The sequence below is a fragment of the Aethalodelphis obliquidens genome, unplaced genomic scaffold (assembly GCF_003676395.1).
Source record: "Aethalodelphis obliquidens isolate GAN/ISIS:26980383/991018 unplaced genomic scaffold, ASM367639v1 scaffold14, whole genome shotgun sequence".
Taxonomy (NCBI): domain Eukaryota; kingdom Metazoa; phylum Chordata; class Mammalia; order Artiodactyla; family Delphinidae; genus Aethalodelphis; species Aethalodelphis obliquidens.
In genome coordinates, this window is record NW_020837958.1 from 2,240,810 (window position 1) to 2,260,287 (window position 19,478).

The 19,478-nt window shown below is 42.5% G+C and overlaps 1 protein-coding gene across 1 annotated transcript in view; it reads right to left on the bottom strand.

The window, feature by feature from the left end:
* PTPRJ (protein tyrosine phosphatase receptor type J) overlaps positions 1 to 19,478 on the bottom strand; it is a 168,357-nt gene that overhangs the window by 17,249 nt on the left and 131,630 nt on the right. Inside the window, exons 8-14 of the mRNA XM_027114695.1 lie at positions 17,309 to 17,566; positions 16,280 to 16,558; positions 13,490 to 13,780; positions 9,507 to 9,638; positions 7,708 to 7,918; positions 7,469 to 7,593; positions 1,440 to 1,527 (exon numbers count right to left, since the gene is read on the bottom strand). Of these exons, the coding sequence (XP_026970496.1) occupies positions 1,440 to 1,527; positions 7,469 to 7,593; positions 7,708 to 7,918; positions 9,507 to 9,638; positions 13,490 to 13,780; positions 16,280 to 16,558; positions 17,309 to 17,566 (1,384 nt within the window). The remainder of the gene's footprint in view (positions 1 to 1,439; positions 1,528 to 7,468; positions 7,594 to 7,707; positions 7,919 to 9,506; positions 9,639 to 13,489; positions 13,781 to 16,279; positions 16,559 to 17,308; positions 17,567 to 19,478) is intronic.

Sequence of the window (19,478 nt, forward strand, 5' to 3'; positions counted from 1 at the left end):
ATGTAAAACTTTCCTTTTAATAAGAAACAATAAAGCTGTTTTTGACCCCTCCCTCGAAAAAAAAATCAGAATCTAATGCAAAAAGATGTAATACGGGCACTGCCTCTCAACCCACGAGAGCAAGGCGGTGGCAGAAGACCAGGTGTAGGATGCATTAGAAACCCTGGGCCAGGATGAAATCCCCTGGCTGGCAGCATCCGATAACAGTGACTAAATCCCAGCTGATACACAGGCTTCACATCCTGCATGGTCAGGCAGGAGGGTGTGCAATGAAAAGCAAAGACCAGGTCCAAGTCCATTTCCACACTTCCTACACTCAGCTTCTGCATCCTTGCAATGGGGCTTGGGAGACCTGCCTCATAGGGCCTCATGTATGAGAGAATTCATGAAAAGCACAAGTCCAGGCACACAGTAAGTGCTCAAGACAGAGTTGCTATTTTTACTATTTAACTACCCCAAAGAGTAACTGTACAGATAAAATAATAATAGCATAAGAGGTATAAGATACTGTCAAAGCACTTTTTTTTATTTAATGCTCCTAGGCGGCACGAGTTAGGCACTGTTATCATCCCTGTATCATACATTATCCAAGACCTTAAATCCAAGCTCCCTAACCACCAGTCAGAGACAGAGCGTGTGTTCAAACTTAGCTGACTCTAAAACGCCATCTCTTAACAGTCTGGTTTGTGAACTAGAATGCCTGTTTGAAAGCAGCCCCTTCTGTTGCAGTGTTTACCATGACCTAATGCTTTAAAACCCTCCAGCTCACAGGGACTTCCCGAGTGGTCCAGTGGTTAAGACTCTGAGCTCCCAATGCAGGGGGCCTGGGTTCAACTCCCGGTCAGGAAACTAGATCCCACATGCATGCCACAACTAAGGTGCCCTGAAGCCACAACTAAGGAGCCCGCCTGCCACAACTAAGACCCGGTGCAACCAAATAAATAAATATATTAAAAAAAATAATAAATGCTTAAAAAAAATTTTTTTTAATAAATAAATAAATAAAAGAAAACCCTCCAGCTCAGAGACTGAGATGAAATAAGACGGGCCGGACAGTGAAGACTCTGGATGATGGGGACCTGGGGGCTCACTATACTATCCCTTCCATCTGTGTGACTGTCTGGTTACCCACAATACAAAGGTCCCTTTAAAAGTAGGATATTATTGGGCTTCCCTGGTGGCTCAGTGGTTGAGAGTCAGCCTGCCAATGCAGGGGACACGGGTTCATGCCCCGGTCCGGGAAGATCCCACATGCCACGGAGTGGCTGGGCCCGTGAACCATGGCCACTGAGACTGCGCGTCTGGAGCCTGTGCTCCGCAATGGGAGAGGCCACAACAGTGAGAGGCCCACGTACTGCAAAAAAAAAAAAACAAAAAAAACAAAAACAAAACTAAAAAAAAAAAAGTAGGATATTATTGTTAACATAAGCAATAGTCACCTTTTCTTTCTCCAGAAGAGGAAGCCTCCTACGGCCACAATAACCAAGGCACCAAAGATACATCCAAACACTGCTCCACAGATGACACCTGGGAAAAGTCCAAATGGGAACCACTTCAAGAGGTGTTCACAGACAACTAGAGAAGATCATACTAAAGTGAAGTCAGTCAGAAAGAGGAAGACATGCCATATGATATCACTTTTATGTGGAATCGAAAATATGACAAAAATGAACCTATCTACGAAATAGAAACAGACTCACAGACTCAGAGAACAGACTTGTGGTTGCCAACGGGGAGGGAGGGTGGGGGAGGGAAGGACTGGGAGTTTGGGATTAGCAGATGAAAACTATTACATATAGGATGGATAAACAACAAGGTCCTACTGTAGAGCACAGAGAACTATATTCAATACCCTGTGATAAACCATAATGGAAAAGAATATGAAAAAGAATATATATGTGTATAACGGAATCACTTGGCTGTGTACCAGAAACTAACACAACATTGTAAATCAACTGTATTTCAATAAATTTTTTTTGAATTTTATTTTATTTATTTTTTTACACAGCAGGTTCTTATTAGTCATCAATTTTACACACATCAGTGTATACATGTCAATCCCAATCGCCCAATTCATCACACCACCACCACCATCCCCCCACCGCTTTCCCCGCTTGGTGTCCATACATTTGTTCTCTACATCTATGTCTCATTTTCTGCCCTGCAAACTGGTTCATCTGTACCATTTTTCTAGGTTCCACATATATGTGTTAATATACGATATTTGTTTTTCTCTTTTTGACTTACTTCACTCTGTATGACAGTCTCTAGATCCATCCACGTCTCAACAAATGACCCAATATCGTTCCTTTTTATGGCTGAGTAATATTCCATTGTATATATGTACCACATCTTCTTTATTCATTCGTCTGTCGGTGGACATTTAGGTTGCATCCATGACCTGGCTATTGTGAATAGTGCTGCAATGAACATTGGGGTGCATGTGTCATTTTCAATTATGGTTTTCTCTGGGTATATGCCCAATAGTGGGATTGCTGGGTCAAACGGTAATTCTATTTTTAGTTTTTAAAGGAACCTCCATACTGTTCTCCACAGTGGCTGTATCAATTTACATTCCCATCAACAGTGCAAGAGGGTTCCCTTTTCTCCACACCTTCTCCAGCATTTGTTGTTTGTAGATTTTCTGATGATGCCCATTCTAACTGGTGTGAGGTGATACCTCATTGTAGCTTTGATTTGCATTTCTCTAATTAGTGATGTTGAGCAGCTTTTCATGTGCTTCTTGCCCATCTGTATGTCTTCTTTGGTGAAATGTCTATTTAGTTCTTCTGCCCATTTTTGGATTGGGTTGTTTGTTTCTTTAATATTGAGCTGCTTGAGCTGTTTATATATTTTGGAGATTAATCCTTTGTCCGTTGATTCATTTGCAAATATTTTCTCCCATTCTGAGGGTTGTCTTTCCGTCTTGTTTATGGTTTCCTTTGCTGTGCAAAAGCTTTTAAGTTTCATTAGGGCCCATTTGTTTATTTTTGTTTTTATTTCCATTACTCTAGGAGGTGGATCAAAAAAGATCTTGCTGTGATTCATGTCAAAGAGTGTTCTTCCTATGTTTTCCTCTAAGAGTTTTATAGTGTCCGGTCTTACATTTAGGTCTCTAATCCATTTTGAGTTTATTTTTGTGTATGGTGTTAGGAAGTGTTCTAATTTCATTCTTTTACACGTAGCTGTCCAGTTTTCCCAGCACCACTTATTGAAGAGACTGTCTTTTCTCCATTGTATATCCTCTTTTCTCCATTGTATATCCTTGCCTCCTTTGTCATAGATTAGTTGACCATAGGTGCGTGGGTTTACCTCTGGGCTTTCTATCTTGTTCCATTGATTTATGTTTCTGTTTTTGTGCCAGTACCATATTCTCTTGATTACTGTAGCTTTGTAGTATAGTCTGAAGTCAGGGAGTCTGATTCCTCCAGCTCCGTTTTTTTCCCTCAAGACTGCTTTGGCTATTCGGGGTCTTTTGTGTCTCCATACAAATTTAAAATTTTTTGTTCTAGTTCCATATAAAATGCCATTGGTAATCTGATAGGGATTGCATTGAATCTGTAGATTGCTTTGGGTAGTATAGTAAAATCATTTTCACAATACTGATTCTTCCAATCCAAGAACATGGTATGTCTCTCCATCTGTTGGTATCATCTTTAATTTCTTTCATCAGTGTCTTATAGTTTCCTGCATACAGGTCTTTTGTCTCCCTAGGTAGGTTTATTCCTAGGTTATTTTATTCTTCTCGTTGCAGTGGTAAATGGGAGTGTTTCCTGAATTTCTCTTTCAGATTTTTCATCATTAGTGTACAGGAATGCAAGAGATTTCTGTGCATTAATTTTGTATCCTAGTACTTTACCAAATTCATTGATTAGCTCTAGTAGTTTTCTGGTAGCATCTTTAGGATTCTGTATGTATAATATCATATCATCTGCAAACAGTGTCAACTTTACTTCTTTTCCAATTTGGATTCCTTTTATTTCTTTTTCTTCTCTAATTGCTGTGGCTAGGACTTCCAAAACTATGTTGAATAATAGTGGTGAGAGTGGACATCCCTTTCTTCTTCCTGATCTTAGAGGAAATGCTTTCAGTTTTTCACCATTGAGAACGATGTTTGCTGTGGGTTTGTCATATATGGCCTCTATTATGTTGAGGTAGGCTCCCTCTATGCCCACTTTCTGGAGAGTTTTTATCATAAATCGGTGTTGAATTTTGCCAAAAGCTTTCTGCATCTATTGAGATGATCATATGGTTTTTATTCTTCAATTTGTTGATATGGTGTATCACATTGCTTGATTTGCATATATTGAAGAATCCTTGCATCCCTGGGATAAATCCCACTTCATCATGGTGTATGATCCTTTTAATGTGTTGTTGGATTCTGTTTGCTAGTATTTTGTTGAGGATTTTTGCATCTATATTCATCAGTGATGTTGGTCTGTAATTTTCTTTTTTTGTAGTATCTTGGTCTCGTTTTGGTATCAGGGTGATGGTGGCCTCATAGAATGAGTTTAGGAGTGTTCCTTCCTCTGCAATATTTTGGAAGAGTTTGAGAAGGATGGGTGTTAGGTCTTCTCTAAATGTTTGATAGAATTCACCAGTGAAGCCATCTGGTCCTGGGCTTTTGTTTGTTGGAAGATTTTTAATCACAGTTTCAATTTCAGTGCTTGTGATTGGTCTGTCCATATTTTGTATTTCTTCCTGGTTCAGTCTTGGAAGTTTATACCTTTCTAAGAATTTGTCCATTTCTTCCAGGTTGTCCATTTTATCGGCATGGAGTTGCTTGTAGTAGTCTCTTAGGATGCTTTGTATTTCTACAGTGTCCGTTGTAACTTCTCCTTTTTCATTTCTAATTTTATTGATTTGAGTCCTCTCCCTCTTTTTCTTGATGAGTCTGGCTAATGGTTTATCAATTTTTTTATCTTCTCAAAGAAGCAGCTTTTAGTTTTACTGATCTTTGCTACTGTTTTCTTTGTTTCTATTTCATTTATTTCTGCTCTGATCTTTATGATTTCTTTCCTTCTGCTAACTTTGGGTTTTGTTTGTTCTTCTTTCTCTAGTTCCTTTAAGTGTAAGGTTAGATTGTTTATTTGAGATTTTTCTTGTTTCTTGAGGTAGGCTTGTATAGCTATAAACTTCTCTCTTAGAACTGCTTTTGCTGCATCCCATAGGTTTCGGATCGTCGTGTTCTCATTGTCATTTGTCTCTAGGTATTTTTTGATTTCCTCTTTGATTTCTTCAGTGATCTCTTGGTTATTTAGTAACGTATTGTTTAGCCTCCATGTGTTTGTGTTTTTTATGTTATTTTCCCTGTAATTCATTTCTAATCTCATAGCGTGTGGTCAGAAAAGATGCTTGATATGATTTCAATTTTCGTAAATTTACTGAGGCTTAATTTGTGACCCAAGATGTGATCTATCCTAGAGAATATTCCATGCACACTTGAGAAGAAAGTGTAATCTGCTGTTTTGGGATGGAATGTCCTATAAATATCAATTAAGTCTATCAGGTCTATTGTGTCATTTTAAGCTTCTGTTTCCTTATTTATTTTCATTTTGGATGATCTGTCTATTGGTGTTAAGTGAGGTGTTAAAGTCCCCCACTATTATTGTGTTACTGTCGATTTCCTCTTTTATAGCTGTTAGCAGTTGCCTTATGTATTGAGGTGTTCCTATGTTGGCTGCATATATATTTATAATTGTTATATCTTCTTCTTGGATTGATCCCTTGATCATTATATAGTGTCCTTCCTTGTCTCTTGTAACATTCTTTATTTTAAAGTCTATTTTATCTGATATGAGTATTGCTACTCCAGCTTTCTTCTGATTTCCATTTGCATGGAATATCTTTTTCCATCCCCTCACTTTCAGTCTGAATGTGTCCCTAGGTCTGAAGTGGGTCTCTTGTAGACAGCATATATATGGGTCTTGTTTTTGTATCCATTCAGCAAGCCTGTGTCTTTTGGTTGGAGCATTTAACACATTCATGTTTGAGGTAATTATCAATATGAATGTTCCTATGACCATTTTCTCAATTGTTTTCGGTTTGTTTTTGTAGGTCCTTTTCTTCTCTTCTGTCTCCCACTTAGAGAAGTTCCTTTAGCATTTGTTGTAGAGCTGGTCTTGTGGTGCTGAATTCTCTTAGCTTTTGCTTGTCTGTAAAGCTTTTGATTTCTCCATTGAATCTGAATGAGATCCTTGCTGGGTAGAGTAATCTTGGTTGTAGGTTCTTCCCTTTCATCACTTTATCATGCCACACCCTTCTGGCTTGTAGAGTTTCTGCTGACAAATCAGCTGCTAACCTTATGGGAGTTCCCTTGTATGTTATTTGTCGTTTTTCCCTTGCTGCTTTCAATATTTTTCTTTGTCTTTAATTTTTGCCAATTTGATTACTATGTGTCTTGGCATGTTTCCCCTTGGGTTTATCCTGTATGGGACTCTGCGCTTCCTGGACTTGGGTGGCTATTTCCTTTCCCATGTTAGGGAAGTTTCTGACGATAATCTCTTCAAATATTTTCTCTGGTCCTTTTTCTCTCTCTTCTCCTTCTGGGACCCCTATAATGCGAATGTTGTTGCATTTAATGTTGTCCCAGAGGTCCCTTAGGCTGTCTTCATTTCTTTTCATTCTTTTTTCTTTATTCTGTTCTGCAGCAGTGAATTCCACCATTCTGTCTTCCAGGTCACTTATCTGTTCTTCTGCCTCAGTTATTCTGCTGTTGATTCCTTCTAGTGTAGTTTTCATTTCAGTTATTGTATTGTTCATGTCTGTTTGTTTGTTCTTTAATTCTTCTAGGTCTTTGTTAAACATTTCTTGCATCTTCTCGATCTTTGCCTCCATTCTTTTTCCGAGGTCCTGGATCATCTTCACTATCATTATTCTGAGTTCTTTTTCTGGAAGGTTGCCTATCTCCACTTCATTTAGTTGTTTTTATGGGGTTTTATCTTGTTCCATCATCTGGTACATAGCCCCCTGCCTTTTCACTTTGTCTCTCTTTCTGTGAATGTGGTTTTTGTTCCACAGGCTGTGGGATTGTAGATCTTCTTGCTTCTGCTGTCTGCTCTCTCTCAATCAACTATTTAAAAATAAAATAAAATAAAATGGGAGTTGGACAAGATGATTCCCATGGCTCCTTGTGATCCTAATATTCAAGGGTTCCATACCCTAAAAGTCACATGTGTGCCTGGTACATGGGCACACAAATGACTACACTGAGAAAAAAGGACCAAACAGTGTTTGCTGATTGGAAGTGTAACTGGATTTCAGAGAAGGGAGTGTGGTGGGCGGGGCCTGTGGGGACCTCAGAAGAGGAAGCTGAGCTGGGTCCTGATGGCCCAGTGACATCTCAGCTTCTGAGAGGACAGACCAGGCTCTCCTACCCTCCTGGGGGCCCCAGGGAGGTGTGTAGACCCCCATGCTCCTGTGGATACTGGAAGCAAAAAGTCAATGCATTGCTAAGATGCTCTTCTACCTGGATCCTGGGGCAAGAAAACAGCATCTGAGTAGCGACTGAAGGACACGTAGCTCTCAGCCCCATCTATGAGTCCATCACTGTTAGGGTTGAAGGTAATATTGGTGAAGCCAGCCACAGAAGCCCTGTGGGGTGACAAGAGGAAAGAGGGGTGGCTGAGAAGTGTCTGATGGCCCAGGCACATATAGTTTTGCACTCAGAGGCCCAGCCCCCAAAGGGCAAAAACCACAAGGCATTACCGATAGGAACCCAGAGGTTCCAGCTTCCCGTTGTAATAGCCGTGCGTGGTGGACTCGTTCCCAACATTGATTTCGTATTTCAAGACTTCAGATAAGCCCTGAGAACAGCTCTTTTCTTCTGTTGTTATGAGGTATGTCACATAGGTATCCGAGGCCCCCTTTTTGAAATCTTCGTACGTATATCTCAATACATCTGCTGACGGATGAACAGCTAAGAAAGGCACACGGAAGGAAAGCCATAAGAAAGTGATTGCAGAGATTTAAGTCTCCCTCGTTTCTAAATAATGACCAGGGTGATGGTGGTGACAGCTGCCATCTCTCACGTATGCTCTCTCTGCCAGGTTTTCCTTATATTAAGTTCTAAGGGCTTTACTTACATTAACTCATTTAATCCCCACAATAATCTCATCGCATAGGCTTACCACCCCCACTTTACAGGTGGGAAAATGAGACACAGAAAGGTAAAAAGACCTGGGCCCCAAGCTGCACTGCCTACGTGGTAAAGTCGTATTTCTAACCCAGACCACCTGACGCGGAGGGTGTGATCTCATCCATCACAGGCTGGTACTGGTCAGCCTGGTCAGTGTGCAATATCATCTCCCCTGTTCAGCAAAGGTCTGAGCTTGGGATTTGCTGAATACCTTCACAGCAAAATGACTAGGTGTTTGAAACAGACCCAAAACAAAAGATAGAAAGAGAGAGAGAGAGAGAGAGAGAGAGAGATCTCAATGTCTCTTTTTGAGATTTAGCTGCAGGTTTTCAGCACCAGCAAATCCCTTGTCTTCCTGGATTCCCGCAGCCCTGACAGTGTGTTTGAGCTCTGTCTTCTTTGGGGAGATGAGGACAGCATCACAGGCTGTGAGACTGGGCAAGGGGGGCACTGCATAATTCAGAGTTAAAGAATCACCAAGAACAGCAAAACTCTGCACTTTTTTATTGTTTTGGCCTCACCGCACGGCTTGCGGGATCTTATTTCCCCGACCGGGGATTGAACCCGGGCCCCTAGTATTGAAAGCACCGAGTCCTAACCACTGGACTGCCAGGGAATTTCCAAAACTCACCGCTTTAAACCCAGACCTTGGGCAAAGCACCCACACACAGCTAACAAAGACACCCTCAAATCATTCCCGTCTCACTTCCAGGGAATGTAATGGAGCCCTTTAAGGAAAAGCAGCGTTTAATCCACCTCCTCTCTCAGCTATGACAATGCTCTTTGCAAGTTCCCACTACAAATGCAAATCTTTTCCTTTTTTCTTCCAAGAGAAAGTCACCCTTTGAGGATGATTTGTGCGTGCGTGTTCATATGTGTGTGTGTGTGTGTGTGTGTGTGTGTGTGTGACAAACTTGGTTAAAACTAATATTCTGCCACCTAAAAGACCCTGTGCTGCAAAAGAGATGAAAAACGTAGATCAGAGGTAAGAAAGTCATGGCCATGGGCCAAATCCAGCCAGCCACCCCTTTTGGTAAATACTAGAACAGTCATACTGACTCCTTCTGTATCTTCTATGGCTGCTTTCACACTACAACGGCAAAGTTGAATAGCTGAGAAGGAGACTGTAGGACCTGCAAAACTTAGAATGTTTGCTATCTGGCCCTTTACACTAAGTCTGTCAACCTCTGACCTAGCTCATCAGGCAAATGGCTTACACCCACCCACCCCGGGGCGAGTGCCAAAGCGTGGGTCGCAGTATAAAACCAGATGTGTGTTTGTCTCATGAATGCGTTTCAGTGGGCACAAAAATGGTACCCAGTCACGCCATCACCCACTGGCTGTTTAACCCATAATGACCCCTCCTTACCGTCCCCAGTGGTGAGAATGAGAGCGTAGGCTTTGATGGGTCCGTGGCTGGCTTCAAATCCACTGAATTTGACCTTCACAGAATTGTGACTGACAGATGTAATATTAGGGGATCCATCTGGAGAAGGAGGGTCTGAAACAGAACAAAAGAAAATATGATCACCCAACATTTAAAACCACAGAAGGAACAAAATTATGAAGGAGAGGATTTGCTGCAGTGCCCCACTCAAGTTCTGCCCTTGCTCTGGAAGCTGTGTGCTGGGCTCATGCCAAGCAAATCTAGAAGCAAAGGGCAGGGATGGGAACTGGTGGGGAACAAAGATGGCAAGTCCTTGGGGAGCCTGCCCGGCTGACAATGACCCCTTCACTGGGTCCAGCCACATTGCCAGGGTGGCCTCCTGGCAGCCTTGTTTGTAGAAGATAACGTGCCTTTTCTATCTTCCCCCAGTTCCTCCTGACCCAGATAGCCCAGATTCCTTATTTTGAGAATGGGGGCAGAAGAAGGAGAACAAGACAGAGACTGCGTGGGTAGAACTCCAAGGTGAGAACTTGGGAGCTGAAAGCAGACTGTCAGCATCTGTCAGCACATGGACTTGGCCCCAGGACTGGCTGGTCAGAGAGCAATGATGAAGCAGATAGTTACCCAGAAGGAAGCAAAGATGACATGGAGAGAACATACTTTCTCCTGACACCTGGCTGCATGCCGGCTCTGCACCCTTCACACCGAAGTCCTTGATTTTTGCTGGGGTAGGTTTAAACTTTGCCTAGAGAAATCCAACTGACCCTCTTCCCGGAAACCAGAAAAGCCCACACGGGAACATTCCGTGAGTGGCCTTCATGACCCTGTGCCTCGCCTTCCCCAAGCTAAGTTTGTGAAGCCACTCTCCAAATTAACACGAAAGGAAGGAAAAGGTGAATTCAAGATGATCTCTCTCCACACTCTCTCTACCTAAATTGGTCTCCCACATACAGTTTGAGTGTTTCTGTTATTATAATCAAGATGCAGGGAGACTGAGAAAACTAAACTCCAAAAAAAAAAAAAAGACCATAATACAATTTTCCAAATGTATGCTGTCCAACATGGCAGCCACTAACCACATGTACCCACTGAGCGCTTGAAAGGTGACAGGCCCAAGTTTGGACATAAAGTATCTCATTAATAACTCACTTTATACAAATTACATGTTGGAATGATAACATTTTTAATATACTGAGTTAAATAAAATGTGATCAAAACTCAGATCAAAACTCATTTCAGCTCCTCCTTTTTTTTTTTTCCTGGCCATGCCAGCCAGCTTATGGGATCTTAGTTCCCCGACCAGGGATCGAACCCGGGCCCCCAGAAGTGAAAGCAGAGTTCTAACCACTGAACCACCAGGGAATTTCCAGCTGCTCCTTTTTACAGTTTCTTAATGTGGCTCCTAGAAAAGTTTTTATTATACAGGAGGCTCACATGATTTTCTATTGGAAGGCACAGCTCTAAACCATCCTTCAGCAACCTCTCAAGTAACTGACCGCAGTGGCCACTTGGAGGCGCTGTCCATCGTCTAAGTGTCAGCTGCCTCAACAGACACTTCCTAGCACCAGCTCCCACCCCGTCCACAGCTCTATACCTTTTAGCGGGCCAGCGAGGAGTCCCCAGCTCCCTGCCCCACGACAGCTCCACCCACCTCAAAGCCTGGAAATCCTTTCCTTCTCACTGCTTATCTCAGTCCTACACTAGAGGGACCTTGCCAGCCACGCTCACCATAGTGTCCCTTACCCAGGCACACAGTAAGCACTCAACAAGTGTTGGCTAAAAGACCATCGCTCCAACTCTCCCCGGTTTACGCATCCCACCAGCACTTCCTGCCTCTCTCAGAGAAAATGCAGCTCCACTTTTATGTTAAATAAAAAAGTATCAAAGTTGTACATTTAAAAAGCTTGCTAAATTTGTACATAAAAATTCATCTGAGGAAAGGGAGCTACAGATTAAAAAGTGAGAGGATCACTGGACTAAATGCTGAGTGGTCATTATCTAACCCTACCACACACTGCTCAGCTTCAGAAACAACTAACTCTAACAAGCTCCTTCCCTTCACTAGGTACTGTGCTCAGCCCTGGAGATACCGGATCAGATATGGTTTCTGTTCCTCAGTGGCTTATACCCACTGAGATGACATCATAAAACAGAGAACTACAAAAAAGTACCCAACAAGGTTCACTGTTTCTATTACACTGTAGAGTGCTGCAGAAACACAAAGGATTGTGACCCAGGGCCATCCTATATAGCTGTGTACTACGCAACTCCAAGGAGTCCCACGTGCACAGCAGACTATATGAATGGTGTCCCATGGAACTATGCAGTGCACAACTTGACTAGCCATACATGGCAGCTCTGAAGTGATCTTCCACCTACACTACCTCATCTAATTTGTATTAACAGTCCTGGAAGGTAGGTATTATTTCCCCTTTTTTACAACTGAGAAAAACAAGGCTCAGAGAGGTTAAGCGGCTTTTCTGAGATCACACAGCTGGTAAAAGGTAGACTTTACAATCAAACCCAGGTCTGCCTAAGTCCAAGGCTCTGTCAGTAGAATCCCTCAGCCATTTTCCAAGTCAGTGTCCCTGAAGTAAGAAGCCTTTTCTTCTTACTATTTCAACCACCAATTCTTTAGAAATTGTTTGGAAACATTCTGATACCCTAAAGGAAATAGTATATCCAGGATTCAAAAAGCACAAAGCAAAACCAACTCCACCAGGTTGACCTAAGACATAATTTTGGCAAAGACACAGGGAGCGAAAGACAGATAAAAATGAAACAAAGAATGAATATAACAAAACAGATACAGACTCATAGATAAAGAAAACAAACTGGTGGTTACCAGTGGGGAGAGGGGAGTGGGGAGGGGCAAGACAGGGGTAGGGGTTAAGAGGTACAAACTACTATGTATGAAATAAGTGACAAAGATATACTGTACAGCACAGGGAATACAGCCAATATCGTATAAAAACTTTAAAAGCAGTATATCTATAAAAATCATGAATCACTATGTTGTACACCTGAAACTAATATAATATTGTAAATCAACCATATCTCAATTAAAAAAAAAAAGCAAAGAAGTAATTTTTTCCAAGTTCAAAATAAAAGGTGGTCATGAAAAGATTAACTAGGGGAATCTCTTGTGAATGATCCCATTTCCCAAAACAGCTGGGGAGCTTATTAATACAGATTCTAGGGAAATATGAATCTTGACTGAATATCTATCTGATAATAGTAAAAAAAAAAAAAGAAAGAAAGAAAAAAAAAAAGGATCGTTGGGAGTGCCCTGGTGACCTAGTAGTTAGGATTCCGGGCTTTCACTTCTGTGGCCCAGGTTCAATCCCTGGTCGGGGAACTGAGATCTTGCAAGCCATGCAGCATGGCCAAAAAAAAAAAGTATTGTTAATTTTTTAAGGGTAATGCCAATAGTAATGTGGTTATGTTTGAAAGAAAGGGAAAAGGAGTCCCTGTCTTTCAGCAATACATACTGAAAAACTTACAAATAAAACTATAGAATAACCAGGACTGGTCTCAAAGAAGTCCAATAAGGGAGGAGGGGATATAAATGAAAAAGATTGGTCAAATGCTCACAAATGTTCAACTGAGTGCTGATGGGTACGTGGATCCCACTATACTGTCCTTTGCTTTTGTGTATATTTGAACATTTTAGGGGAACTTACTTAAAAGAAAAGGTGGCAACAAATTATTCTGTAAAACGAAGGAAACTTTTGGAATGTAAAATATTCCCTCTCACTAGATTTCTATAGATTATACAGATTCTATAGAATATATAGACTAGATTTCTGTAGAATTGGGTTAACAGTCCGTGCCAACAAAAACAAATATTTTTGGATAAATTTTTTTTAGAAACAGGTTTCTAGGCCACACTTGCAGAGCCTCTGGGTCAGCTTTCCAAGATGACCACAATGTCACCTGGCCACCCTGCCCTCCCTGAAGCCCACCTGTGATGCCAGTGAGGCAGGTGTTTTGGGTGGGCGATGCCGTCTTGTTACAGGACCGGGCAGTGACGGTGATGTTGTACAAGGTAGAAAAATTCAAATATGTGACTTCCGTCCTGTACTCAGAGCCGTTCTCCGAGGAGCAGCTCTCCAGGTTCGTCATATTCTCCCAGTCTCCGTGGCTGACCTCCAGCTCGAAGCCTGTGTTGATGCCGAAAGGGCAGGCCCACTTGAGGACCAAGGTTGGCTCTTTGGGGACCACTTCACAGTGGAAGGAGATTACTGGTGCAGGGTCTGCAAGGCAAGAACAGCACATCATGAGATTCTTGGACTTTTTTTTGTTTTTTTTGCGGTACGCGGGCCTCTCACTGTTGTGGCCTCTCCCATTGCAGAGCACAGGCTCCGGACGTGCAGGCTCAGCGGCCATGGCTCACGGACCCAGCCGCTCCGCGGCATGTGGGATCTTCCCAGACCAGGGCACGAACCTGCGTCCCCTGCATCGGCAGGCAGGAAAATTCAAATATGTGCGCCACCAGGGAAGCCCAATTCTTGCACTTTTGCCTTTGCAAATACTGAAACTTGGGGAGCAGGAGGTTCCTGGCCCGTTGGTGATAAGGAGACAGCCATGGAGCATGACAGAAGAGGCAGAGGCTGACCTTGAATAGGGCCTTACTGAACTGTGTGACCTTGGGTCAGTCCCCCAACCGTTCTGAGCCTCAACTGCAGGGCTGTCTCAGGATTAAATGAAACAGTGGCTGTCAGGGTCCAGGCTGGAAGAGCACAGGGCTCCATGAGAGGTAGCGACAATACAGTGGAGGCGGTAGCAACTTCTTTGCCTGCGTCACCTCATTTTGGGGCGCACTTGATAATCCTTCTGGAAGAGGCAGGGTTAATATTGTCCTATTTTGCAGATGAATCAACTGAGGCTTAGAGAGATTAAGCAATTTGCTAAAGATGACATGGCTGGTCAGTGGCGAAGCCAAAACTGGATCTCAGGTTTTCTAAATCCAAGTCCAGCGTGTTTTCTACACATACAACAGGCTAAATAATCAATGGTAAACGGTATCGGTTTCTTCATCTCTAAAATGTGGTGTTATTTGTCTCTACCTATCTGAGGGCCAATAGCGTTTTATTGAGGGCCAACAAAAAACTGATGTAAATGGGAAACTCTGTATTTATGTACCGGGGGTGGGAGGAGTATTATCATTACTTTAATGTTGCAGTGTTTTAAAGCAGGAGAAGGTTGTAGAGAGTCCCCTAGTGCAATTCTCCACCTGAGGCCTGGAAAGGTAACCTGCCCAATGCACACCTACTCCCCCTGTTCCTGTTCCACCCATCCCCACTCATAAAGGCTCATAGATATCCTTCTTTTGCTATAGCCTACAATGATTGTAGCTAAGATAAACATTAGCAATGGAAGCCACCCAAATACCAAAGATCAGAGTCTAGACCTGGTGAATGAAGCTTGAGTTAGCAGAAGGGACTCAAAGCTGCAGGGATCCCTTTAGCCACTCCATGTGAAAACTCAGAGGTCATCAAGGTTCCAGCTCCTACACTACCAGGGAGGCTGATCCGATGAGACCCCTGTTCCCCTTCCAAATCAGCTTAAACACATTTGAATGGCTTGGTCTAAGGAAGGGAGGAAGCAGGTGCAAAGAGGGTAGGGAGTAGGGTGCTACACAGACACAGAGGTGATAAAGGCCCCACGATCGGGCTTCCCTGGTGGCGCAGTGGTTGAGAGTCCGCCTGCAATGCAGGGGACATGGGTTCGTGCCCCGGTCCGGGAAGATCCCACGTGCTGCGGAGCGGCTGGGCCCGTGAGCCATGGCCGCTGAGCCTGCGCATCTGGAGCCTGTGCTCCGCAACGGGAGAGGCCACAACAGTGAGAGGCCCGCGTACCGCAAAAAACAACAAACAAACAAACAAACAAAATAAAGGCCCCACGATCAAAACTGTCAGCAGAAGTACTCACAGTCGTCCACAAAACATTCCCCGGATTACTCTCTGAAAGTTCCCTCAGTTAAACACAGGGCTCTTCTTCCCTTTAAAAGATCACACCTTTTGCATCGAGACATTCAGGATCAAGAAAGGCAGAAAAGCTGAGCATCCATTTTAACAATATCCTTTCCGCCTTCTTCAGCGTAAAAGCCAAACTATGAGCCACGGGCCCGGACGTCATCCATGCCCTGGCCCATCACCTCTTGCATCTTGGGCCTCAACTCCTCCCCCTCCCCCTCTTGCTCCCATGGATCCACCTCTGCCACCCTGACCTCCTGCTCTTTCTTCACTACAGCAGGCACGCTCCAGGCTCGGCACCCCAGCACTGGCTGCCCCTCTGCCTGTAATGCTCTACGCCCCAACATTCACATGGCCTGCTTTACACCCTTCAAGTCTTTGCTCAAAAGTCACCTTTTCAATGAAGCCTTCCCAAGATAAACATCTCATTTCCCCCGTCCTTGTTTATTCCCCCCTCCTTAGTAATCATCAACTGATAACCTATTTATCTTGTTTATTATGTCTTCCCTACCAGAATAAAAGTTCCAGAAAGGCAGGGACTTGTCTGTGTCCTTTAACAGTGCCTGGCATATAGTAAATGCTCAATACATATCTGTTGAATGAATAAATGATGCGGGCAGCAAGATAGCACTAATAAGCTAATAGGATGCTCAGAGAGCTTGGGGTCTGTTATCACACACCACACAAAAGCTAATCAACTAGAGTTTATTTCAAGAACCTATGTGCAAGGCCAACATCACATAAGAAGGAGTCCAAGAGGCACGTGGGACTACTCACCTGTACAGAATGACTGCCAGCCAGGTGCCAGTGACTCGGTGACATTCCCCACCTGTGTGAAGATCTCTACAGTGTATGAGGAGCCAGGTGTTAACTCGGTGACTGTAGCGTAGGTGATGCCGACGCCTGTGACTATTTGTGTGGCCTTGCTGGCATTTCCATCCTGCTCCATAAGAAGGCGGTAGGTGTACCTGGAAGAGGCTTCATCAAAGTTCTGCCAGTTTAAGGTTGCTGCTGTGGTGTTGGTCCTTACTTCAATGTTGGACACATTGCTGGGCCCTTAGTTTTTTTTTAAAAAAAAAAAAAAGCACGGATTAGCTTGAACCATTTCATTATTTGCATGTAAAAATAGCCAGAAAATTAATTAAATTTAATTTAATAAAAATAGCCTGGCTCCTTTTGGGAAAGAATAAATTAAGCTAATGTTTGCTGGACTCGAAAGATGGAACGCTTCCCAAAAAAGACATTCAGAAAATAATTATACAGATTAAATCTCAAAAGAATGAAAGTTTTTCAGGCTTCTTTTAATAATTTATCTGAAATATATTTTCAAGATATAATTTCTATCTGTTTTTGAAATATGATTAACGAAAGAGAAAAACATATGAAAAAGGCATTATGAACTACCATTTCTACCATATATTTAGGTCAAATATTACCAAAGTACTTCCCTCACTTTTGCATGCAAAGCGCCTCATTTGGGCTGCATCTTCCAATGCCAACATGACAGGGTGACCCTCCTCTAGTCTGTATTCCAGACTAGAGAATGAATAGTCATGTTTTCCTTGCTTATGGGATCCCTTTCTGCTTCAGAAGACAATTCCAAGTTCATATAGCTCAGCACCAAGTGCTCCAAGAGCACAGAAGAACATTTGCTGAGGCCGATGTTTTCAGCTTACACAGTTTCACATTCTACCTGGAGCCCAGAAACACAAGAGCCTCTTATTCCATCATTTAACCAATGCTTACTTCCCATCCTCCAAGTGAAAGGGAGAATACTCCCTTAGGAGGGTGTTCTAAGACACTTACGTGTGTACTGTGCAGTGGAGTTGGGGTTCCCCTGGGAATTGTTCATTTTGGGGAAGATTGTGATATTATATAAGGTGCCCGGGATCAGGCCCCCGAGAGTGATTGCTTCATGAGAACTATTTGTCTGGTTAGAGCTGTGCTCAGACTGTATCACTACACAGTAGATGTACCCAGTAACACTGTCTGTATTCCGCCACTCCAACTGCATGTCGGTTGTGGTGACATTAACCACACGGATATCAACCACTGCACTGTTGTCTGGTCAGAGGAAAGGAAGAAAAAAGGAAGTCTATTAATGACCATCATAACGTTCAGTTTTATTCCAAAGAGTCTGACAAGAGAACTTGCTCTTTTGCCATCAAACCCTCAAATGAGTTCACACAGGGCAAACTCTAAAACTTAGGTGAGAAACACACACACTCGGTTCTTTCCAGAATTTTGGCTCTTCTGTAACACAGATGAACTTACCAGCTTATCCTATCATTTTCTGGTCTTTTGCTTTTGTCATAGAGATGCCCCCTTCGGGGGTCTTCTGGGGTGGAAATCATGGCCAGTTTCTTGATCTGAGTGCTAGTGACCAGATGGGTATTGTTTGTGAAGATTCATCAAACTATGCACTTAGGATGTGTGTGCTTTTCAGTATGTGTACTAGATCTCAATAAGTAGGGTTTTTTTTAATCACTCCCTCAAAAGCAAACATCTTTCTATAACATAGACAGGCATACTGAAGAGCAAAACTGAAATAGAGTTGCCACTAAGTGGGAGCATTTGAGGCTGGAGTGACGAAGGGAAAAAGCACACATGCCCTCCACGCTCAGAGCTGGGAGTCAGAAGTGATATCACCCAATGAGTCCTCTGGGTTCTGTACTCGGATCATCTCACCTCTACACACTGAACCAGCTGCAATATGAATGCACAGATCCCAGAAACAACTGGATAACAGGACCTCTTTTCTGCCCTTGCTTACAAAACTTTTCTCTCTTTACCCAGTAACCAAGGTCACCTCTGAAGAGGCCAGTTGAGTAGATAGGGGACAAAAGAGGGGAACATTTTCACTGTAAAACCCTTTGTACTTTTAAAAATTTTGTACCACATGCATGTACTATCTGCTCAAAAATTAATTTTTAAGTAGGTTCTCCTTAAAGGGAGGTAACTGAGAATCTTCTTTCCCTACCACTGGATTCCTGATGTTAAAGGGATTCCACAGACAGAAGGCCATGAAAGGCAGCAGTTTTCTATAAACATAAAAATAGTAGAAATAACCTAAATATTCCATAAAAAGGGAAGGGCTATATATACATTGTGATCTGGCTATAAAATGAAATAGTCTGCAGCCACTAAAAACATGAAAACCATAACAACTACAGGAGGGAAGTTATGATATATATGGAGTTAAAAGAAAAAGTTCAAATACAAAATAAAATAATTCATATAGTAATTACAGTGATATAAACTAAATATATGACCATGGACACAGATAGAAAAGGAATTCAGTTGGGTTAGAAGAGTGGAGTTATTTTTGTTTCCCTGCCTTTTTGTGGTAGTGAAATAAACACAACATAATATTTATCATTTTCACCATTTGTAAGTGTACAACTCAGTAGCATTAAATACATTCACAATGTTGTGTCACCATCACCATCATCTGTACCCAAAACATTTCATCATCCCCAACACGAACTCTGTTCCCATGAAACAACCACCCTCATTCTTCCCTCCTCCCAGCCCCTCTCTTCTACCGTCTCTCTGTGAACATGCCTATTCTAGGCATCTCATATAAGTGGATTCATACGGTAGTTGTCCTTCTATGTCCAGCTTTTTTTACTTAGCATAATGTTTTCAAGATTTATCCACACTCTAGCATGTCTCAGTACTTCGTTCCTTTTTATGGCTAAATAATATTCTATCATATGGATATACCACATCTTGTCTATCCATTCCTCTGTTGATGGACACTTGGTTGCCTCCACCTTTTAGCTATCGTGAATCATGCTCCTATGAACATTGGTGTAGAGGTAACTGTTCAAGGCCCTGCTTTCAATTCCTTTGGAAATATATATACATGTAGGAGTGGAATTGCTGGGTCATACGGTATTTGTTTCCCTTTTTCAAAATTGCCTTTAATGCTGTTACATTTATTCTCCCCAATAATAATGAACGTCGGTCAAGA